The sequence below is a fragment of the Somniosus microcephalus genome, chromosome 3 (genome assembly GCF_052327205.1).
Source record: "Somniosus microcephalus isolate GS21.2 chromosome 3, FLI_Smic_1.0, whole genome shotgun sequence".
NCBI classification, from domain to species: domain Eukaryota; kingdom Metazoa; phylum Chordata; class Chondrichthyes; order Squaliformes; family Somniosidae; genus Somniosus; species Somniosus microcephalus.
The window spans coordinates 349,789,967-349,814,984 of NC_140989.1; the positions used below are offsets into that span (position 1 = coordinate 349,789,967).

The 25,018-nt window shown below is 41.3% G+C and overlaps 1 protein-coding gene across 4 annotated transcripts in view; it reads left to right on the forward strand.

Moving 5' to 3' along the window:
• LOC147122339 (zinc finger protein 644-like) overlaps nucleotides 1–25,018 on the forward strand; it is a 136,037-nt gene that overhangs the window by 70,358 nt on the left and 40,661 nt on the right. For all 4 annotated transcript variants that reach the window (XR_015077734.1, XR_015077735.1, XM_085983385.1 and 1 more), the window contains exon 3: nucleotides 16,166–16,268. Coding sequence is in view for 2 of the 4 variants with exons in the window: in XM_085983385.1 (XP_085839511.1) it covers nucleotides 16,228–16,268 (41 nt within the window). In the remaining 2 variants the exon portion in view is untranslated. The remainder of the gene's footprint in view (nucleotides 1–16,165; nucleotides 16,269–25,018) is intronic.

Here is a 25,018-nt window from a genome sequence, read left to right on the forward strand (position 1 = left end):
AGTTTTGGAAGATTATTACCAATGCATCCACAATCCCTACCGCCACTTCCCTCAAAACCCTGGGATGTAAGCCATCAGGTCCAGGTGATTTATCCGCCTTGAGTCCCATTATTTTACCAAGTACTACTTCCTTAGTGATTTTAATCGTATTTAGCTCCTCCCCCCCCCCCCCCCCCCCTTATAGCCCCCTGCTTGTCAAGTGTTGGGATATTCTTGGTGTCCTCTACTGTAAAGACTGATACAAAATATTCATTGTGTTTTTGCCATCTCCATATTTCCCACCATTAATTTCCCGACCTCATCCTCTAAGGGACCAACATTTACTTTAGCCACCCTTTTTCTTTTTATATAACTATAAAAACTCTTACTATCTGTCTTTATATTTTTTGCTAATTTACTTTCATAATCTATCTTCCCTTTCTTAATCAATCTTTTTGTTATTTTTTGCTGTCTTTTAAAGTTTTCCCAATCCTCTATCCTCCCACTAGATTTGGGTACCTTATATGCCCTTGTTTTTAGTCGAATACTATCCTTAATTTCTTTACTTAGCCACGGATGGCTGTCTTTTCTTTTACACCCTTTTTTTCTCAGTGGAATATACTTTTTTTGGAATTTGTAAAATAACTCCTTAAATGTACACCACTGATCATGTATCGTCTTATCCTTTAACCTATTTTCTGTTTCTAGATGTTCTCCTATTCTCTCCTTTAGTAGGGATTCTATTATTTCTCCTACCACTGATGTTAAGCTGACTGGTCTATAATTCCCTGGGCATGTTCTATAATTCCCCGGACATGTTCTTAAATATAGGTATTACGTTAGCTGTCCGCCAGTCCTCTGGCACTACACCTTTTTCTAACGGATTATTATATATGTGTAGTAATGCCTCTGCTATCTCTTCCCTAGATTCTTTAAAATGAGTGGATGCAATCCATCCAGACCAGGGCTTTTATCCTCTTTGAGTTTGATTAGTTTATTTAATATATCCCCTTTTTAAAATTTTAAATGCACTTATCTCATTACTCATCTCATCATCCAATGTCATGTTCACCTGTTCTATCTCCCTGGTAAATACTGAAGCGAAATAATGATTTATTGGCCTGTATTTTCCGATTGGAGGCTTCCTGTGTGCAGAGGCCTCCGATCTGGAAAAAATCTAGGCCCTTACCTGAGGGCTCCAGAGGTCTGGCCATTTCCGATCCTGGGCCTCTCCCCGACGAAATGTGCAGGGCCTACGTATCCCAGGAGCGCATGCTGTTCGCAAGCGTACCTGGGATCATGTGGGCCTGTAGACCTGTCAAAAATATGAATGGAGATCACTCCAAAACACATCAAAACATTAAGTAAATTAAAACAAAATCACATTTTTAAAATTAGTTAAAATTACATTAAATAAAATATTTTAAACATATTAAAGTTTTTTACAGGGCTAAAAATAAACTTACCTTTTTTAAAGTATTTTGAAATTATAAATGAGTGGAAAATTTTAAAAAAAAAACTTTTTTAAACTTATACTAATAAAAGCAGGCGTAAGATTTTTAAGGAATTTCAGCGGGCGGAGGTTCTGCAGAACGAGGATTCTTAACGGATCGTAAATGGCGGTTTTCAGCGCATGCGCTTCGCATGCCTGAGACCGGCATTTGCGAGGTCCCTACAGGTACACCTTGTACACACCCGTAGGGTGATACCCGCCCTGCTGTATGCCTCAGAGACATGGACCATGTACAGCAGGCACCTCAAAGCACTAGAGAGGTACCACCAACGCTGACTCCGCAAGATCCTGCAAATCCATTGGCAGGATAGGCGCACCAACGTCAGTGTTCTTGCTCAGGCCAACATCCTCAGCATCAAAGCTTTGACCACGCTCAGTCAGCTCCGATGGATGAGTCACATTGTCTGCATGCCCGATATGAGACTCCCAAAACAAGCGCTCTACTCGGAGCTCCGGCACGGCAAGAGAGCCCTAGGTGGGCAGAGGAAACGCTTCAAGGACACCCTCAAAGCCTCCTTGGAAAAAGTGTAACATCCCCACCGACACCTGGGAATCCCTGGCCCAAGACCGTACAAAGTGAAGGAGAAGCATCCGGGAAGGCGCCGAACACCTAGAGTCTCTTCGTTGAGAGCAAGCGGAAGCCAAGCGCAAGGAGCGCACGTCAACTCAAGGACCCCACCCACCCGCCCCTTCAACCACCGTCTGCCCCACCTGTGACAGAGACTGTAGGTCCCGCATTGGACTCATCAGTCACCTGCGAACTCATTTTTAATGTGGAAGCAAGTCATCCTCGGTTCCGAGGGACTGCCTAAGAGAGAGGGATTGGAAAATGCGGGCCAATATTTCTACCATCTCCCTGTCGTTACCTGTGGGGCATTGAGTGATGCATCAAACTGGTGAACTCAAAACTAGAAGAGACAGGACTCGGCTTTGGTAATATAGCAGATACTGACCACAAGAAGGTCCATTTTGGTGCAGCATGAGTGAAAACTTAATGTAATGGTTATTTGTGAGGAAAGTTGGTCATTGTTTTTTAAAAATGTGTAGTTGCCCTGATGGTTTATTGGATAAAGGCATCAACTGTAGTATTCAGCCATATAGAGCAAAAAAAAATCCCAGGTTCAGTTCCTGGTCCATGCATCTCAACCGTATGCATCTCTCGGAGTGCCAGAGATTGGGACAAAATCAGCCAGGTTTTCTGCTCTGGATTTTTATCTAGTGATCCCTGTGGATGGAAAAGCTTACTGCACTTTGTGCTGGATCAGCAACTATTCCGAGAACTGATCATCATCTTCCCTCTTTCTCCCTGCCTGCCCGTCCCCCCCAACCACCCCACAAGAAGTGTTGGCTAGAATGACTAACGAAATTAGGATTCAGGCTAATGACCTATAGTTGGGAATTGAGTGATCTTAAAGTATGAGTTTGTATGCTGATATGTTTTGATTTATGGAGATTGAATTGTGAATCAGTAAGTGCTAAGCAAAAAAGCTGGCAATATTGGCAGGGTGCTTATTGGAGAAAATGTATTTTTTCTATTTTTGTATATTAAAAATTAAATAAAACCCAATATGAATAACTTGGTAAATGGCAACTAATTAACTTGCATCGAAAGAATTGTGTTCTAATCGCCGCTATATAAAAGATGAGTCCTGGATTGTAATTACTTATTTACTCTTGCGTTAATTCTAATCATTATGATTGTGCAGCAAAGTTGTAATGCCTGATTATTATCAAATCTTTATGGGGGAACATTACTGCAGTTGTGGAGGGAGAAGCATGTTAAGTGTATAATTTTAGTACTATGAATACTGAGAGGGGAGGATGAATTTGGCAGTTCTTCCACTGTAAGCTAAAGGCACCACGTCAGCCTTGCTTATGATAAGGGTTGAACAGGCTTCCTTCCACCCCTGTTCCATTCTGGTGGTGCGTTTCTACCATTTTACATTTGTTAATTTATATTTTCGGTAATTTTTCATTGTATGTTATCATGTCTTCAGATCAACCTGGCTTTGGAAAAAAAAACACGGGCACCAGATATGATGGACCAAATGACCTACATGTGTATTGTTCTGTGATTCTATTTCCTGACACTAAGCTGGGCTGTTGGTAAAAAATGCTGCAGCCAATGCATCTTCTTTCATTGGTCAAAACCGCCATGATTGTGATGAGAAAATCTACAGGAAAAAGGTGGCTGCTCAGTGGAAAAGATTTGCTTTCTCTTGACTAAAAAGCAAATTCCTTCTGCATGTATAATGGGTCGTATCGCAAGGGTATCTTCAATACAGTAAAATGGAACAACATGAAAAGCATCCTATTCGAATACATGTGGCTATAAGCATTGCTTTTCATTTCCTGAAAAAGTAGGTATTCTCTGCTCTGCTTCAAAGCCTGCATGCATCCAGTAATGGAATATTGTAGTCTAATAGGGCAGTTTGAAGAGCAAATCCACTTCTTCTGGATGCAAAACCATGAAGACTAAAATAGAATAACTAAAGAAGGTAATCATTTCACTTGCCATCTTCCTTTGGTTGGGAGAGTGGACAAGGACAAAAAGAAATGAAAGAAAGTATCTGTCATGCCAAAACTACAGATGCAAATAATGTTATTCGCATGCTTAAAAGTCACCAGATTAATCTGCATATCAAGACTAAGATCCCTTGCTATTCTATTTGTAGAAGCACTGAACAGTAGACTTTCTATCTTCTGAGGCCTTCATTTGTTTTTTGAACAGAAGCAGACTCCACATTAAGATATTAAGCCTGGAATAAGAAAAGACCACTGAGCTGATCAAAGCCGCTTCTACAGGTGATGCGCAGCCCACCCTGTCACAGACTCTGTCCAACCCACTTCATCTTTTCAGGAAAGGTTCTGCAAATATATTTCCTGATCCCCAAATGTTAGCATGTAAAACTCAAATTTTGATCCATTTTTGCATCTCAACTATAGGCTCATGGCACCATGACTGGCTCTGTTGCAAAGAAGGGAGGGAAAAAGAGTGGCAGGGCTATAGTAATAGGGGATTCGATTGTAAGGGGAATAGATAGGGGTTTCTGTGGTCGCGACCGAGACTCCAGGATGGTATGTTGCCTCCCTGGTGCAAGGGTCAAGGATGTCTCGGCGCGGGTGCAGAACATTCTGGAGGGGGAGGGGGAACAGCCAGTTGTCGTGATACATGTTGGTACCAACGACGTAGCTAAAAAAAGGGAAGAGGTCCTACAAGTAGAATTTCGGGAGTTAGGAGCCAAGCTAAAAAGTAGGACCTCGAAGGTAGTAATCTCTGGATTACTACCAGTGCCACGTGCTAGTAAGAGTACAGAGAACAGGATAGTTAGGCTAAATACGTGGCTTGAGCAGTGGTGTAAGAGGGAGGGTTTTAAATTTTTGAGGCATTGGAACCAGTTTTGTGGTAGGTGTGACCTATACAAAAGGGACGGTCTACACCTGTGCAGAGATGGAACTGATGTTCTCGGGGTAATTTTTGATAAAGCAGTTCGGGAGCATTTAAACTAGTATGGCAGGGGGCTAGAAACCTATGTAGTGAAATAGAGGAAAGTGAAAGGCAGACAGAAATAAATGATAAAAGGGTGAGGAACAAAAAACAAAGGGCCAAACTAATTCATAAAAAATGTGAGCATAAAAAAAGCCTGAGGGTTTTATACCTTAATGCGAGAAGCATCAGGAACAAGGTAGATGAATTAGCTGTGGAAATAGAGGTTAATAATTATGACCTAATTGGGATTACGGAAACATGGTTGCAGGGTGAGCAGGGCTGGGAGCTTAACATACAGGGGTATTCAGTATTTAGGAAGGATCGACAAAAAAGAAAGGGAGGAGGGGTAGCATTGCTAGTAAAAGAGGGGATAAATGCAATTGAAAGGAAGGATATTAACTCAGTTAATACAGAATCTATATGGGTGGAGCTAAGAAATAGCGAGGGGCGAAAAACATTAATAGGAGTGGTATATAGGCCTCCAAATAGTAAAATAGAGGTTAGGGAGGGCATCACGAGGGAAATTAGAGAAGCGTGCAATAAGAGCACAGCTGTCATCATAGGTGACTTTAACTTACATATAGATTGGACTAGCCTAATCAGTAAAAATAATGAGGAGGAGGAATTCCTTGAGTGTTTGAGGGATGGTTATCTGGATCAATATGTCGAGGAACCAACTCGGGAACAGGCTATATTGGACTGGGTACTGTGCAATGAGAAGGGACTAATCAGTAATCTTGTTGTACGGGGACCCTTGGGTCAGAGCGATCATAACATGATCGATTTCTCACTCGAAATGGAGAGCGAAGAAATTGACTCAGAGACTAAGGTCCTGAATTTAAACAAGGGGAATTATGATGCCATGAGACGGGAACTGAGTAGGTCTGATTGGACAACGTTCCTGGGAGGACTGGAGGTAGATAAACAATGGCAAACATTTAAAGATAGAATGACAAAATTGCAAAAATTGTTTATACCAATCTGGCATAAAAGGAAATCTAAAAAGGTGACTCAACCGTGGATAACAGGGGAAATTAGAGACAGCATAAAATCCAAAGATAGGGCGTATAAAATAGCCAAAAAAAGCGCCAGAGCGGAAGATTGGGAACAGTTTAAGATAGAGCAAAGGAGGGCAAAGGGCATAATCAAGAGGGGCAAAATAGCTTACGAAAACAAGCTGGCGGAAAATATAAAAACTAACTCCAAAAGCTTTTATAAGTATATCAAAAGGAAAAGACTGGTGAAAACCAAAGTTGGTCCATTGCAGTCAGATACGGGGGAATATATAATGGGAAATAAGGAAATGGCAGATCAACTAAATGCATACTTTGGGTCAGTCTTTACGAAGGAAGACACAAAAAACCTCCCTGGGATATCGGGAAAAATAGGGACATTGGCAAAGGAGGAACTGACGCAAATCAATATCTCTAAGGATATGGTGTTAAGGAAGCTAAAGGGATTGAAGGTGGACAAATCCCCAGGGCCTGATAACATGCATCCTAGGGTACTGAAGGAGGTGGCCCTAGAGATAGCGGATGCACTAAGGATGATTTTTCAGAATTCATTAGACTCGGGAACAGTGCCGATGGATTGGAGGGTAGCTAACGTTACCCCACTATTCAAAAAGGGGGGTAGGGAAAAAGCAGGTAATTACAGACCTGTAAGCCTTACATCAGTTGTGGGCAAAATGCTGGAGTCCATCATTAAGGATGAAATAGCGGAGCACTTAGCAAATGGGGACAGGATAGGACAGAGTCAACATGGATTTACAAAGGGTAAATCGTGCTTGACTAATCTATTGGAATTTTTTGAGGGAGTAACTGGTAGAATAGATGGGGGAGAGCCAGTAGATGTGGTGTACCTGGACTTCCAAAAGGCCTTCGATAAGGTCCCACATAAAAGATTAGCATGGAAAATTGAGGCTCATGGGATAAAGGGGAAAGTTTTGGCGTGGATAGGGAACTGGCTGTCAGATAGAAAACAGAGAGTTGGAATAAACGGCTCATTTTCTGAATGGCAGGCAGTAACAAGTGGGGTACCACAGGGATCTGTCCTGGGCCCCCAGCTGTTCACAATTTACATTAATGACCTGGATCAGGGAGTCGGATGCAGCATTTCCAAATTTGCAGACGACACTAAACTAGGAGGGGGGGTGGGCTCAGAGGAAGAGACCAGGAAGCTCCAGAGCGATTTGGACAGACTGGGCGATTGGGCGGATAAATGGCAGATGCACTATAATGTGGACAAGTGCGAAGTTATCCACCTTGGGTGCAGGAACGGGAGGGCAAATTATTATTTAAATGGCAATAGATTGGGAGAGGGGGAAGTACAGAGAGACCTGGGTGTTCTTGTACACCAGTCACTGAAGGCGAGCATGCAGGTGCAACAGGCGGTCAAGAAGGCAAACGGTATGCTGGCCTTCATAGCAAAAGGGTTAGAATACAGGAACAGGGATACCTTGCTGCAGCTGTACAGGGCACTGGTGAGACCACACCTCGAGTACTGTGTACAGTTTTGGTCGCCTCATCTGAGGAAGGATGTTCTTGCCATGGAGGGGGTGCAGCGGCGATTCACCAGGCTGATACCAGGAATGGCGGGAATGACCTATGAGGAGAGACTATGTAGTTTAGGGATGTACACACTGGAGTTTAGAAGATTGAGAGGGGACCTCATAGAAGTGTATAAAATTCTGACAGGTCTAGACAGACTGGATGCAGAAGGAATGTTTCCCTTGGCGGGTGAGAACAGAACTAGAGGACATAATTTAAGGATAAGGGCTAAACCATTTAGGACAGAGATGAGGGGGAATTTCTTCACTCAGAGAGTGGTGAACCTGTGGAACTCATTGCCACAGAGGGCAGTGTACGCCAGCTCATTAAATATATTTAAGAGGGAATTAGATATATTTCTACGGGCAAAAGGGGTTAAGGGTTACGGAGAGAAGGCGGGGACGGGATACTGAATTAAAGGATCAGCCATGATCTCATCGAATGGCGGAGCAGGCACGAAGGGCCGAATGGCCTACTCCTGCTCCTATCTTCTATGTATCTATGTATCTATGTAACCCTGGCCCTGCTGCCCTGTACATACGTTTCCCCATCTTGTTCCAGCAGGACAGGAACTATAGCCCCTTGCAGTGTTTGACCATCTCCGTCCATACCTTTCACTATAACCTGGCCCCAATGTGATATTTATCGGACTCATTTTGAGGAAGTTAATCCTTCCACCTCCACTACTTTTGCTGTAAATCTGTTCCATGTAACTACTCTGCAAAGCAAAATAGTTTCTTCTAATCTCACTTAAGCTCCTTCATTTTAAATCTGTCTTCTCGTTGTGCGCGCACGGTCTCAAAGTCAAATAGCCTGCTTACGTAATGTCTTTCAACTTTTAGAAGATCTGGATTTTGTCTCTACTTAATCTTTTCAAAGAAACCAATTTCAGCTCTAAATCTTACCTTGTATCTTGGACCTCAAATTATCCTCTTTACGAATCACTGAATCTCCTCCAATGTATTAATATCCTTATGAAGATAGGGAACCCAGAGTTGCAAACAGTGTTATGTGGACTTAACAGTGAACTTTGCAATGTTAGAATAACTGTTTTGGTTTATAGTCCAGATGTAACCTGGTACAGGTAGACTATCCCTTATCCGAAAACCTTGGGACCAGCTGTGTTTCGGAATTCGGAATTTTTCGGATTTCAGAACGGTATATTATGAGACTGGGAAACTCTGAACATTAAATTAATTTGGTAATTAGTATTTGTATTTAATATAAATTTTAAAAGTTCGGGCTACCTCTTGCGACTGTTCCGTGTCTCATTCCCCTTCCTGCTTCTCTGTGCTGCCGCTCCCAGTCTGTTTACAGCTCCCCCTGCTCCGTATCTGAATTCCTTGACTTAGCGGGGGTCTGGGGCTCGACTGCCGCCGCCAGTTGTGGGAAAGCCGGATATCGGCTGACTCCTACGCTAAGCTGGCCCGCAAATCCGGTCAGAAAAGCATCGGCCGCGTCAGGTCATGTTTGGCGCCACTCGGGTCATGTCGTGTGCACGACTTACGCTCCACGAAAAAACTTTCGGTTTTCAGAGGTTTTCGGTTTTCAGAAGTGCGGATAAAGGATAGTCTACCTGCACTTGATTATCTTTGACAACAGCGTCTCTTTTCAGTTTATGAGCAATAATTAGAGACAAATGCTTTTGCTTCTCCACTTTTGCTAATCACCACCCTTTTCATCATGCACATGTGGCAACACCTTATATGAACCTACATTAAAATTCATGCATTATTTCTTAGTCCACCTGCTTTAATTGTTCCGATCTCTCCTAATACTGTTTATGTTGATCACCTGGCCACACAGTTTTGCATCATCAGCAAATTTCATAATCGGTACAGCAGAGGACCCATAACAGATCCTTGTGGAACTCTGCCCCACCTCAACAATTTTTTTTGATTTATTTGTCTGTAATTTGCAGTCAGTGGCGTTTCATTGCTCCACTATTGGTGGCTGTGCCTTCAGCTGCCTAGGTCCTAATCTCTGGAATTCCCTCCCTAAACCTCTCCACCTCTCTCTCTCCTTTTAAGATGCTCCTTAAAACCTACTGTCATGAATCTTATCATGACTCATGAAGTAACACTGGGCGGGCAGCTGGTGGCACCGTCCAAGGAGTATAAATACTCCGGCGTGGGCCCAGCTTGCTCAGGATGTTTCTGTAACCAGGAACTAGTGATGTAACTAGAATCTCATGGTTGTGAAACAGTTGATTAAAGCCTTGTTTTATACTCAAACCAAGTGCTCAGTAGTCTTTTTACATCACCTACTGTCACCTGTCTTAATAGCTCCTTATGTGACTCGGTGTCAAATATTGTTTGATAACGCTCCTTTGAAGCACCTTGGGTCGTTTTACTACGTTAACGGCGCTATATAAATGTTAAATTCTATTGTATTAAATGGGGGAAAAGGAATTTCTGAAATTCCTGATCTAGAGTCACCTGGAGGTGGGGAAGATCTACTGAACGTGAAGCTTAAAGTCAGCAAAAACCATGCAAAACACTGTTTATAGATGGAGTGAAAGTCATGAGTTCTGTGTCATCCATGACAAAGTTGCATCCTTGGGTATGACCTATTGATTTTAAATCTATGCTGCATACTCCTTATAAACTCAACTCTTGGGTGACCATTAGTACATCCTATATAATCTTGAGCAGTATCCCCACTAAGCATATAAGTAAGTGAGTTGAGAGTGTTTTCATAGCACAGCCTACTAACAACAACGTCTTACGTTTCCATGCCACTTCTCGGGTACAGAGAGACATCTGGGAGCACTTTAGAGGGAAAGTGGACAGATTGAGAAGAATTTAGAGGAGGGAGTGGAAATACGGTTGAAGAGGAGTGTCTTTAGAGGCTTTTGAAGACATGGAGTGAGTTTACAAGCTAGAGGGAGGGAATTCCAGAAGTTGAGGGTATATTGGCTGAATGGGTATCTGCTGATGGTGGAGTGTAGAGAGTGGGGAATGAGATGTAGGCCAATGTTGGAGGAGTGGAAGGTACATAGGGCATATGTTTGGAGGAATTGGAAGGGGCAAGACCAATTTACTAAGGCGCATTGACTTCACTGACTATTATTAATTGCACTGGTTTGGTTAAAGTAGTGATCCTAGTTGCAATCTGTTTTAGTTCTAATAATTAGAAAAGTTGAAGAAGCTTATCTAATTTAATAAAATGTTCCTGAAACTGATATAAAAACTTTGAATATCCTAATCAGTGATACTAGGATACATGTTTGAACAAGAAGGCTTCTTCAGCTTGTAGTTTTACCCTTTGGTATAGCTCAACTTTGTCATGATTCAAACAAAGAATTTTAAAACTTACCCCAAAACAGAATATAGCGCAAGCATCATAATAATTGAACTGTTTGACCTTTGGAGATTTTCTTTTGGTAATTACTTTTTGCATATACACACATTCTCAATATGTTAACAACCTGTGTGTGTGTGAAGGAAGAATTCTGTTAGTTTCTCTAAAATTCTTTTGCTTTTTGTTATTCGCTTTCATGGGATTGCAATCTCCTCCCCTCCCCATCCAAGGATATGAAGCATTCGTATTATTTAGTCAAAGCATCTCCTATACACGTATTCATAAAGCCATAACAGCAATTTTCACATGAGAATTTGAGCAGGATAATGCAAAAATATGATCTTTATATAATGCATCAAAATGATACGAACATACGAACAATGACGGACAAGTGAAGACCCTCTGGTCCATCGAGCCTGTCCCACATAATCGCTATATACTCTCCACCCTACCCGAAACCATGTGATCTCCTGGGAGTGGCAGAAAACCAGATTAAAAAAACCCAGGCCAATTTGGGAGAAAAAAAATCTGGGAAATTCCTCTCCGACCCATCTAGGCGATCGAAACTAGTCCAGGAGATCACTCTGGTCCTGAATTCCCTGCAGTACCTACCTTCTGTAAGAGGTGATCTATCTCCGCCCCGGCCAGAAACAGGTCCAGCTCTTGCTTGAAGGAATTCAGCGAATCAGCATCCACCGCACGAGACGGCAGCCTGTACCAGAGGACCACTATTCTCTGGGAAAGGAGCCACATCCTGAACCATCTAACCTAGATCTATACAACTTGAATTTGTGACCCCTAGTCCTCGCTAGCCTATTCAATTGGAACAAACTGTCAACTGGAACACAATCTATTCCCTTCATTATCTTATAAACCTCAATCAGATCACCTCTAAGGCTACGCTTCTCTGAAGTGTAGAGTCCCAACTCTTTTAGCCCATCTTGATAACTGAGATACTTTAAGCTGGGAATTAGTCTAGTGGCCCTCCTCTGCACCCCCTCCGAAGCCTCAATATCATCCACCATGTGAGGAGACCAAAACTGGGCCCAGTATTCCAAGTGTGGCCTGACTGAAGATCTTTGTACAAGGACAAAATAGTATGCCTCGTCGTACACTCAATTGTCCTGTGGATACACCTAATGCCCTACTTGCTCTAGCTATCGCTTAACGGCATTGCTCATGTACCTTTTTTAATATGCATGCACTAGAATGCCCAAATCTTTTTTTCTATCTCCACCTTCTGTTTAGTATGGGGCTGGGGCTTGGGTGGTGGAATTTGAGGCATACCAGAGAAGTGAGTGAATGGAATAAAATTCATTTCTAATCTTTGACATTCTGTTCTAGAATCAGTACTTTATAGAGTAGAAAGCCTATGGCTTTGCAGCCCTGTCATGCAGGAATCATTCGGACGGCTCTAATGGATTAGATGTACTGTAGTGTCTGCATCAGTGCAACATGATCAGCGCACAAACTTCAGTGTAATGGTGGTTTTACGTTGTGCTTTGAACTTTGGCAAACAATATGAGACTACTTAGCATTTAAGAAGATTGTAAGTGTTTAACTGGACAGTCTTAAAGCTTTTAATGTTAGTTTGGCATCTGCGCGGAGGTCTGCACGTGTTTAAAATAGTCAGCTTCTCCTTTGCTCGAGTACGGATCAGACCTGACAGTATAACTGCCTCGCTCCATTGCAGGTGTGAAACTGATGTATGTTAAAGGAACCATATAACCGTATGTTTAGTATCATCATTGAAAATCTTTTTAACGGGGGAAAAAAATCAATGTAATTTGAGAAACAATGGTTGCATTAATATTTAGAACACATTTTATCAAGCATAACCTGTAATTCCAAGTGCTAAAAAATGGAATATAACTTATTTAGTCACAAGCAGAATGTAAACTCCACAATATTGGTTAAAAAATCCCAGAATCTCATGATAAAAATGGAATTTGACAAATTCACCATGAAGTAGGTATTGACACACACAAACAGTTTAAAGACTAAAATTGGTGCGTTGTGCAAGTATTATAATTACTTATCTAAAATTAACATTCACATCTTGCCTGCTATTGCTTTTGTTTGTTTTGAATCAATATGTACTTTATTTAAAGGCATGCAATGTGAAATAAACTTGTGAAAGCACCAGCCTGTGGATGGCAGCACTTCATCACAATTGACAAGATAGGTCTTGCCTGATTTGACATAAATCACTGAGTAAAAAGCTCACGGTTTGTAACATTGAAAGAGGTTTTTGTTTCATCGTATGTACAGAAGAAATGTGATTTATATAGGCATGGACTGGTTGGGTCCGGCATGGACTGGTTGGGCCGAATGGCCTGTTTCTGTGCCGTATATCCCATGTAATCCTATCTGTGTTTACAGTTATAGAGGCTATAAAAAAATTAATTTGCTTATTTTTTAAATTGGCAAATTCAAATGATTCTGTGGCGGTGTGAGTTGGAATACTGATCTGAGACAGATGGGATTAAAGTCTCTCTAAGGGTTCTGAGTGAAATGTGTTTGGGCAGCCCATACCCAATTCCCAACAGATGAAGACCAAAACACCATTACAGTTCACAGTTGGCACAAAACTGAATAAATCTGGCAAGTTTATGAAAATGTGTTTTTAAATAATTGTCATTGAAACAACAGAAGTTGTGGCCACAATATTTACAATTTGTTTGCTGTGAAATAACTATGTGATACTTACAGCAGAAAATTAACGTGTTTTTGTGAATTTACTGTTAATAATAGTGACATCTAGTGATGTAAATTGTAACTGGGTACCAAAATCAAAAAGAAAAGATGACCACTAGATGGTGCTGATGTTGCCTTAGTTTCTGAAGATCTGTTTTAAATCAGAGTGCTTAAAACTTGACGTGAAGCTGATTTCATTATATTTCTCTTCACTTCCTGGCATTCTGAGCATCTGTCTCTTCACAACACTTTGCTGCTGTTGTCTTTCTCTCCGTGCCTGTTCCTTCCTTTTTTCTCTCGCTCCTGACTTTATCGATGATGCTCTCCAACCAGTCCAGATTTCCTTGCTTCATAAAACAACTCAACAGCAGTTATTTAAGAAAGGAATTATAATTCCATCTATCTTTCTTTCCCTCAGTATTTCTTCCTCTTTTTATCCTCCGCGAGTCTCCGTTCCTTCTCACGGACTGCGAGTTTACATTGGTGCTAAGTTTTGATGTCAACAATGGAATGTTGGGAAGGGACCCTCAGATGGAAGCTAGCTGTCTGGGAGTACAATTCAATCGTCTTCGTCCCTCTGTAATTAACAATGCTAAATTTAGTAGGCTGATGAAGGTCATGTTAGTAAGAGGCAATTTAAAATATCTTTGCCACATGGTTTCCCCAATGCGTCAGCAACTTTATACAGTGAGTATCTGAGCCAAGAGGTTTCAAGGGTTGATCCCTGGCCTCTGCTAAGTTAACTGGTCTCAGTTGGAATTGGCAGTAGGAGTTACTGCAATTGGCTTGGACACCTGGGTTAGTGAGAGAAAAATCAGCCAGGGTGCCTGCTTCTGATCGCTAGCCAGTGACTCCTGCTGTAAAGTCAGCATGCTTGGATGTCAGGTGAGGATAGAATTGGTTTCAGCTGTGTTGACCCCCATAGTTGAATTCCTTGTCAGATGTGAATAATTGCCACCTGGGTGAGGTGGTGAAGGGCACCTATGTGCCAGTACCCTAGCAAGGAGTCAACACCTTCAGGAGTGAAGAGAAAATTAATCTCAACTTTAATTATTATACTAGGGGCCATTTGTTAAATGCACATTTCATCCTAATTTGGCAAATGTCAAACTTTTTTTTCCAGTAAAATATGACTTCAATTTTTTCCCCTTTACTTGTTCTGTGTTTCATCTTGCACAATGCCACAGCCAAATGGCAGGCTTGTAGATTGCTCTCTTGACCTACTAGGAGGTGCCACTTGTGGTTGCAATCAGTTCAAGTAACTTTGTTCTTTTTGGCAGGTGTAACATGACATTGGAAGTCTGTTGCTTAGTGAAGTTTGCTTTTAATATCAAAGCAGTCAGAGTAAAATATTTAACTGTCTTGTGCAATGCTATTCACCGAATTCAACCCACAGTGAAGTGGCTCGAGGTATTTGTTCAGTTAGATCTCTTTGCTAACAGAGAAGTCAGAGCTGTAACTGTCTTGAAGCATGACATTCTTTGGAGCTAGGCTTCAGATAGAACAATGGAATGAGGACTTGTCTAAGATCTCAGTCATCATCAAGTCTCCGAATGATTAGGAGTTATGGAAAATGCTCAAGAAGCTCGGGATTGATGCTGTCATTTTATTTGGTGATATGATTGTGATTCTATCTGTTATGAGGAAGTGTGAAGTTTGAAGTGTGAAGCTTTTGTGCACTGCTAAAATCCTATTGACAGTCGGCTGTGTTAAATGGTGGCATGTAAGGGGATGTTTCTGACGTTATAAATATTTATCTTTTTATTAACATGGGGATATTTATTTTGGTGAGGGCCTTTTTCTTACATTTTTTATTTACCCTTTTTTGTTACATGACATTCACAGCAAAAGGTAGCCTCTCTAAAGCAGAGTGCATTTCTTTGAAGAAAATTGGGAGTTACTTTAATTCCATCTTTCTGTTACCTTCCTGCAACAAGACTTCTTCGGCTAGGAGAATAAGACTTCTCTGCAGCCACCATCAGTACTGTTCCATATCGGTTAATGGGAGGCTTGCTTTGTGAATTGAGATGGGACTCTACCAGTTATAGACAAATCCTCTCATGCAATAGCACGCTTTGCCACTATGAGGCCAAGAGCCACTGAGGATAACCAAGTTTAAATGTTATTTGAGGCTAGGATTCAAACAAAGGCTGTTTTGAATAGTATTTCAGTACTCTATCATGACCATTACCAGTTAACGATTAATGCATTATGAACTAAGGTCCCTGAAAATTCAGATATTTTATTGATTGCTGCTGATAGCAGCATACTTTTTAAATATTATTGACCCCTACATTTTTGAACAAATTGTTGTCTAGCTTAAGTATTGAAGCTAGAAAAGGTCTTTGCATTTAAACCTCTTCACATTTGTGTCTTTTGATTGTATGTACATTGTTGGCTATCTCTGTATTCTGCTTTTTAGCTGTCCAGTGCTATGAGTATTTTAAAAGGGTGACTATTGTCTTAAATCTGTAAATATATCAGCAACATAGTTTGGGTTTTATCGAGCTTAGAAAACCTATAATAATAAAGGAAATTTTCATTTGAAAGAATTGCCCATCTTTTCATTTATTAATAATTGTGGAAAATGTCCTTGGAAATGATATGAATTTGTGTAAAATGTTTTTTTAACAGAATACAAGACCAGTATTGTCCGTGTTTAGACTCCCTTGCCTCCAGCTACAAGGAAGCACATCATGGCCTTGAATGACGCAGATATGGATGAGGAGTGTAAAGAGTAAGTATCCTCTTATGTGCTGGTTACATTTTTTTTGATAAACTGTTTAAAATCTAGATTCCAGAGTACTTTACAGTCGTGTCTCAACATATTTAAAACCATATAAATTTGTATTACTTAACTGTTTTCTTTTTAAAAAGCAAACATTTTTAGCACGTGTAACTTATGAAATCAGTCAATGGAGTCTAGGAAATTAATGATTACATTTATTAAAAAAAAATTAAAAAAATTCTGCTGCATTTCATTACAGTCCTATCAATGGAGAGTTTACACTGGTTGTAGATGTTCATGTTACTAAATTCCTATTGAATGGCAATGAAGCAGGGGGAGTTAGCAAAGCATTTAAGGGAAGATGAACCTATTCAGAATGGAATGTCAAGACCCCAAATTTGGCACTCTGCCCAAAAGTAAAATTATGGGCATATTTTAAAATATTGGAAAAGTAGAAAAGTCTAATTCATTTAGAGTACTTAATATGATTAAAATATTTTAATTAAGACCAATTTGAACATTGCAAACATTTACTGTAAATGCCACTGCTGCTGGTTTTGATCCTTTAACAGGTCATGCTTAATAGCTTGGAGAAGGTGACACGTCATACTGAAGTGTGTTATCAAAGGCAGCATTCATATACCATGCTTTGCAGCAATTTAGCGTGACTAGAGTACCAGGACTTTCAAAGTGATAGTAGTGGGAAGGACTAAAATTGTCTATTTAAAAATGCTGGGCTAAGTGCGATTCAGTGTTAACTGCACTAATTGAAAGTATAGTTCACTCTTGCTATTCAAGATTCTCTGCCAGAATACCGTCTTGATAATTACTCTCAACTACTCTGTTTCAATCATTGACTTCCCGATTTCGAATATAACTGCGAAAGCAGCAATGTAAAAAAACTCGCAAGCTGGCAAAATCAGCTGATTTCTTTGTCCTACAGAAAACCGTGCTTCTACACCCAGGCGCCAATCCAAATTTTAAAATTGAGATGTTGGGGGACCAGGAGCCAATGTAGGTCAGCAAGGACAGGGGTGATAGCTGAGCAGGATCTGGTACAGGTTACTATAAATGCAGCAGAGTTTGTTGGATGAGCCGAAGTTTACGGATGGTGGAGGATGGAAGGCCGGCCAGGAGAGCATGCGATTAGTCGAGCCTGGAGGTGATGAAGGTCTGAATGAGGGTTTCAGCAGCAGATGGGCTACGGTCAGGGTTGGAGGGGGTAGGGGCAGTGTTCTCTAAGCTGTGCAGTGCTTCAGGGAACCCGTGCCGCCGGCTTGCCGGCATTTCAATGTGTGGTATTTTGAATGGCCCGCGCAGCCTGGTGGGGGCTGTGCAGGGCCAAAAAAAATACAGGGAACATAGGATAGGGGATATAATATTATGGAGGTAGAAGTAGACAGTCTGCGATGACGAGAATATGAGGTCAGAAGCTCGGCTTGGGGTCAAATTGGATGTCTAGGTTGTGATCAGTTTGGTTCAGCCCGAGTCAGTGATTGGGGAAGAAAGTAGAGTTGGTGGCAAAAGGTACAGAAATTTGTGGCACGGGTCAAAATTGAGTGCTCACTCTTTAGAGAGAGAGAGAGAGGGGTGCTGGAGAGTAGAGTGTGGTGCTATCATGCAGAAGTTGATCATATAGAGGGGGCCAAGGATAGATTCTTGCGAGATTTTGGAAGCAACGGTGCAGAGCAGGAAGAGAAGCCATTGTTGGAGATGCCCTGGCTACGATTGGATAGGCAAGAGTGGAACCATAGAGGGCAGTCTCACTAAGCTGGACAACAAAGGTGAGGCATTGAAGGATGATGGTGTGGTTGAGGAGGGATATTGCGCTATGGTCACACTGACAGAGAATGTGGTTTGTGAGTTTGGTTCGGGCCATTTTGGTGCTGTGGAAGGGACAGAACTTGATTGGAGATTCAAACATGGGATTATAGGAGAGATGGGCATGGATTTAGGAGATGTTATTGTATTAAGCAAACACTGAAATTAAAACAAATATCATGCTGCTTTCTGCGTGACCTTCCAATCCTGCATTGTATAAAAGATGCCTCCTTTTGAGGTGACGTTTCAATTACTTTCCTCAATGTCAGTTACATGTTTGTTCCACAGTTTAAATTTAAGGGGTTTTCTCTGATCCTGTTGCTGGAAGAGCGCCACCAAAATGCTTCAGTGCAGCTGCCTACAGTTGATGCCCTAGATCCAAGTTCAAGGCATTCTGGTCAGTTGTTATGCTTTTCTGTACATTTCTAGCTCACTAGAAGAACATCAGTCCAAGTTTGTTCGAAATGCTCTTTTATGGCGACCAGGCAGGTGTGGCAACATTCCCTATAACTCTGCCGGTCCTACGCCGCCTGGGACCGGCTTTTGCAATGTTAAAGTTTGCGCATGCGCAAAACTATAAAGGGGCCGCGCACCCAAAAAAACATTATGGGGAACATTGAGGTGTGGCAGCAACAGGCTTAAGCTTTAGGTTCTGATTTGAGCCAATCTGTACATCCTAATAGACAACACACAGTGGTCCACTTTATCAGTGTACAGGAAGGGGCTTATTCTCAAATTCTTTGTTTGTTTGGGTGCTGTATTGATTGGCCATTATTTTGGAAAGAAGGTTCTCTGATTATCTCAACACAACTAAACAACTGACAGAAAATGCTGGAAATATTCAGCAGGCCAGGCAGCGTCTGTGGAGAGAGAAATGGAGAGATTCTGCCTGGCCTGCTGAGTATTTCCAGCATTTTCTGTTTATATCTCAGATTTCCAGCATCCGCAGTATTTTGCCTTTTAAGCAACTGACAGAGTTGGTTGATTGTCCACAAACATAAGTGGTTGATGGTGCATCCAAAAATGACGCAGGAAATCTCTGAAACTTGGTGTTACCCAGAAATCGACCTGTTTCCAACAAGAGGACAAATCAGCTTCTGCTGTGCTTTTCCTGGAGCAGGGGCAGACAATTGTGAACTCCAGATGGCTATTGTTCCAGTGAACAAGAAAATCCTATATGTTTCACTTCCATTTCATTCACAGGATTCTCGAGAAAGTAAAAATGAAACAATTCATTTTAATAAATCCATTTTAACCCCTCAAAAACCATGATTATGCAGCATTCTAATGATGAGTAATGCCTGCCAGATCTTGCTGTTCTCTCTAAACCCAGGAGCTAGCTTCTTCACAGATTCAGCAAGATTCTAATTGATAGCCTGGTTGTTGAACGAGATTTCTAGCTCAAAGGTTAGCACCATCTGTGGTTGATGTGTTAGTGCCTTCCTGAAAAACACTAGGAACAAAATCTATATAATCCAAACAGAGAAAATTGTCCATGAATGTTTGTTTTATTATATTGTCAGATGTGTTGCATTTTTAAGTGCTTTAAACACCTTTCAGCCTTGGGACTTAAGCCAAGACCGATTAAACTATATACAGAAAGAAAAAGTTGCATTTAATTAGCGTCTTACCATATCTCTCAAATGTCGCCAAGCGCTTCACATACAACAAATTACTTTCAAGTGCAGTGACTATTGTTATCTAGTCAAATGCTGCAGTCATATGCACACACAATAACCCACAGCAGTGAGATGAAAAGACAGTTAATCTGTTTTTGGTGCTGAGTGAGGGAGGAATGTTGGAATTCCCTGCGCTTCACAACTAGTATAATGGGATCTTTAACATTCACTGGAACAGGCAGACAGAGCCTTAGCTTAATGTCTCATACAAAGGATGGCATCCACAACCTGCCAACTCGGAAGAGGGAATGTTACCGTCTGAGCCAAGCTGACAGTTATTTTTTCATGGTTTCTCATGGGACTTTTCTCTTGGAGAATGCCTACTCCATGAAAGGGGTCTGGAGATCAAATCCTCCACCTAGAATCATAGAATCTTGCAGCACAGAGGGAGGCCATTCAGCCCATTATGCCTGTGCTGGCTCTTTGAAAGAGCTGTCCTGTTAATCCCACTGCCCCGATCTTTCTCCATAGCTCTGCAAATGTTTCCTTTTCAAGTATATATCCAATTCCCTTTGAAAGTTGCTATTGAATCTGCGACCACCACCCTTTCAGACAGTGCATTCTAGATCATACCAACTCGCGGCCTAAAAAGATTTCTCCTCATCTCTCCTCTGGTTCTTTTGCCAATGATCTTCAATCTGTCTTGTCTGGTTACTGACCCACCCACCAGTGGAAACAGTTTCTCCTTATTTACTCTATCAAAACCCTTCAATTGTGAACACCTCTATTAAATCTGCCCTTAATGTTGTCTGCTGTAAGGAGAACAATCTTAACTTCTCTTGTCCCTTTACATAACTGAAGTCCGTCAACCCTGGTATAATTTTGGTAAATCTCCTCTGCACCCTCTCTAAGCCCTTGATATCCTTCCTAAAGTGTGGTGCACAGAATTGGCCACAATACTCCAGCTGGGGCCTAAGCAGTGTTTTATAAAGGTTTAGCATAACTTCCTTGCTTTTGTACTGTGCCTCTATTTATAAAGCCAAGGATCCCATGTACTTTTTTAACAGCTTTAACAACTTGTCCTGCCACCTCCGTTGTGTTTTTTTTTGTTCTCAGGATGCGGGTGACACTAGCAAAGCTACATTTATTGCCCATCCTTAGTTGCCCTGAGTAGATGGTGGTGGGCCTTTTCCTTAAACTGCTGCAGTCCTTGTGGTGATGTTAGGTAGGGAATTCTAGGATATTGTCCCAGTGACAATAAAGGAATGACAATCTATGTCCAAGTCATGTGTGACTTGGAGGAAACTTTGGAGGTGATGTTCGCGGAACATTACCACTCTTCTTTCTTGGTAGTAGGGGTTGCAGGGGAGCGAGGTGCTGTTGATGGAACCGTGGTGATTTGCAGCAGTGCATACTGTAGTTAATACACACCGTAGCTACAATGCGCTGATGATGGAGGGAGTGAATTGAGTCCAAACTTGATTGAGTTTGCCAATCAAGCAAACTGATGTGTCCTATACGGTCTTGAGATTTTTGAATGCAGTTGTGGCTGCACCCATCCAGGCAAGTAGTGAGCATTTCATCGCGCTTTAGATTTGAAGCGTGTAGATGGTGGAAAGATGAGCCACTCATTGCAGAGTTTTGAGTTCTAAATTTGTTTTTTGTTTTTATAAATCGTGACTTATCCTCTTGAGCTAATATTTTTGAAGGCTGATGCTTGTTTTGTAGAGAATTGCTCTGTACATAGCCTTTCAGTGCTTTTACATTTTAAAAATTGCCGCAGACCTGTGGTTCTCCATGTTGGCTGCCTCATTTGCCTTGTTCCAGTGGAGAGCCACTATTTTTACGGTCTTTGATGTGGTTTGCTTCTGCTTGGCAGTAACACAAAAAAAGAGTTGTAGCGTTGTGTGTTCTGTAATTTTTATTCACAAAACTGGTGTTAAAGCACTTTAATTTATTATTTGTTAATAGAAAAAAATATTGCAACGGTTTATATTCAAATGACAAATGCACACCTCATAAAAGCAATTTAATTCTTGGTGCTTGCCTTAATATTGGTTCATTGTTTTTCTTGACTGCAAGATTAACAGGACAGACTCATGTTTGTCCTGTCGCCAGAATATGTGATTAGTGTAATAAAACAAGCCTGCTGTACCAGTAAAAGAAATCTGTTATAATTGTAATCAGCAAACCTCTCAAATAGACTAGGTAGGTGGAATTCACATGAAATTTGAATTTTAAATTGATGCTCTTGATGATCTTAGGAAGTGAGACCCTTTAGTTAAGAGATGTAATTTTTGTTGCCCTAATGCGCATAGATTGAAATAATCACTTGGAGTGTCTTTTTTAATTTGTCTAAGGATCTTTCATTACTTAGTCTACGAAAGATTAATTTTAATTACATTGTGTACACTTTCAACATTGCTACTGGATCTAACAACTTAAAACTGAATTACAGTATTTAGCTGTTTTTAAAAATATATACAATTGTATGGTGTTAAGAAGTAATGTAGCAGTTACAGTACTTACAAATTGGTAATTTTCACAGGATTTACAGAATTTTTCAATTGAATGGCAATGCTCCAAAACCACCATTTTGCTAAGAATTGCGACTACTTGGCAAGAAAGCACTGAGAATTCTTCTCCACGTTAATGTATGTCCAGTACTATTAGCTGGTTTATTGCACAGCAGCCTTCAACAAAATGTTTCGCAGCCGCTGTGACCTTCCAGAACTGCACTTTGTGCATGCACCTTATGAACGGTTGTAAGATCATCTACGTACTAAAAAATATTATACTGACAACCATAATGTTTTCCGCTAATGTCAACTTTTGAGCTAGCCTGTTGAGTTTAGCCAGTTACAAACAAATAAATGAGAAGAATTCAGTCTGTGTGGTCCTCATGCACAAATTGCAGGGAGGAAGGAGCATTTTATAGGAGAATAAAAACAACAATAATTTGCTCTAAGCATTTTGACTTCACGCCTGGGAAACTTGTGAGTTATACTCCAGATTATCATGTACGTTCTGATGGGGGGGGGAAAATACTAGTCTCACCGATTACCGTGCTTGGATCATGTAAAAATGGAGCGAGGAACTCTGGGAGTATAACAGAGGATGAAATCTGTCAGGTTTCAAGTATCTCTTGTGTTTTGTTGTAACAGAACATTATTTTTATTGACAATATAGAAACAAAAAGGTATTTAATTTAGTTAACTGCAAATAAAAATCTAGGTTGTCCGATTATTCCAGCCAATCAAAATCCCCAAATTAGTCACGCTACTTCTGACAAATATTGTCATGTGGGAAGCTCTGAACTCTGGTTCAGAAAATTTGTCTTCTCATTGTTGAACTGGCTCCGAGCAGCATCACCTAAGAATAACTGATTTCCCGAAGTTTACCTTTTCATTTTATTAGATTTGTACCTAACAAACCGGACCATTGTGGAGAAATTCCGTTATTGTAATGTTTCCTTCCCCACCCCCATCGGAAGTGTGTTGCTGAGAAAATATTTTGATGGCACTGAAATCTAAGACACTTGAAGATTGTTGATCATAGTTCTTCATTTGGTCCTGCTGTCAGAATCATGATGCAAGTGAATGATGTGACCTCTCAATCATCTACAGGATCATAGAAATTACAGTACAGAAAGAGGTAATTCAGCACATTGTACCTGTGCCAGCGCTAGCTGTTCAACTGCCAATTCTCTGCCCTTTCCTGTGTCCTTTTTTAAATTCTTCCTTTTAAGATAGTTATCCAATTTTCTTTCAAATTATGTTACAGTCTCTGGCTTAATAGCCACTTCACTATTCTAATGCTCTCTTGGCCAGCCTTCCAGCCCCCACCATCTGTAAACCTCAGCTCATCCAAAACTCTGCTGCTTGTATCCTGTTTCCAAAGCCCCTTGGGACGTTTTTACTACGTTAAAGACGCTATATAAATGCAAGTTGTTATTACACTCACCCATCGTCCTTGTTCTCGCTGACCTACCTTGGCTCCCAGTACCGCAACGCCTCAGATATAAAATTCTCATCCTTCTATTTAAATCCCTTTTGTGGTCTCGCTCCTTTCTATCACTGTAATCTCCTCCAGCCCTACAACCCCATCCAAATTCTCTGTTCTCTAAGCCTGGCCTCTTATGTGTTCGCCTCCCTTCATTGCACATTGGCAGCTGTGCCCTCAGCTGTCTTGGCCCCACCTTCTGGAATTCCCTTCCTAAACGCCTCCATCTCTTCCACCTCCTCCTCCTATAAGACCCACCTGATTAAACTTTTGATCACCCTTCCTAATATCTCCTCTTTTGCCTCAGCATCCATTTTTTGATTATGCCTATGTGGTTTGGAGGCTTTGGAGGGTTTTGCTGTTAAATGCACTATATAAATGCAAGTTGCTGTGGTGGTAAAGCTTTTCATGTTCTAATAACCCTCTGTGGTGGGGGGGGGGATCTTCTAATTGCTTATATTTTTCTAGTAATCCTGAATTTATGCCCTATACTATAGTTTTGCTAACTGGTGGGAAAAAATTTCACAACACAAAGCTAGGTGGGAGGGTAAGCTGTGAGGAGGATGTCGTGAAACTCCAGTACGATTTGGACAGGTTGGGTGATTGGGCAGAAACATGGCAAATGCACTATAATGTGGATAAATGTGAGGTTATCCACTTTGGTGGCAAAAACAGAAGGCAGATTATTATTTGAATGGCAGTAGATTGGGAGAAGGGGAAGTGCAAAGAGACCTGGGTGTTATTGTGCACCAGTCGCTGAAGGTAAGCATGCAGGTGCAGCAGGCAGTTAAGAAGGCAAATGGTATGTTGGCCTTCGTAGCAAGAGGGTTTGAGTACAGGAACAAGGATGTCTTGCTACAGTTGTACAGGGCCTTGGTGAGACCGCACCTTGAGTATTGTGTGCAGTTTTGGTTGCCTTATCTGAGGAAGGATGTTCTTGCCATGGAAGGAGTTCAGCGAAGATTCACCAGGCTGATACCTGGGATGGCAGGAATGACGTATGAGGAGAGATTGTGTCGATTGGGCTTATACTCACTGGAGTTTAGAAGATTGAGAGGGGATCTCATCGAAACCTATAAAATTCTGTCAGGCCTGGACAGACTAGATGCAGGAAGGATGTTTCTGATGGCCGGGGAGTCCAGAACCAGGGGTCATAGTCGAAGGATAAGGGGTAAGCCATTTAGGACTGCAATGAGGAGGAATTTCTTCACCCAGAGAGTGGTGAACCTGTGGAATTCTCTACCACAGAGGGCGGTGGAGGCCAGTTCATTAAATATATTTAAGAAAGAGTTGGATATATTTCTTGAGGCTAAAGGG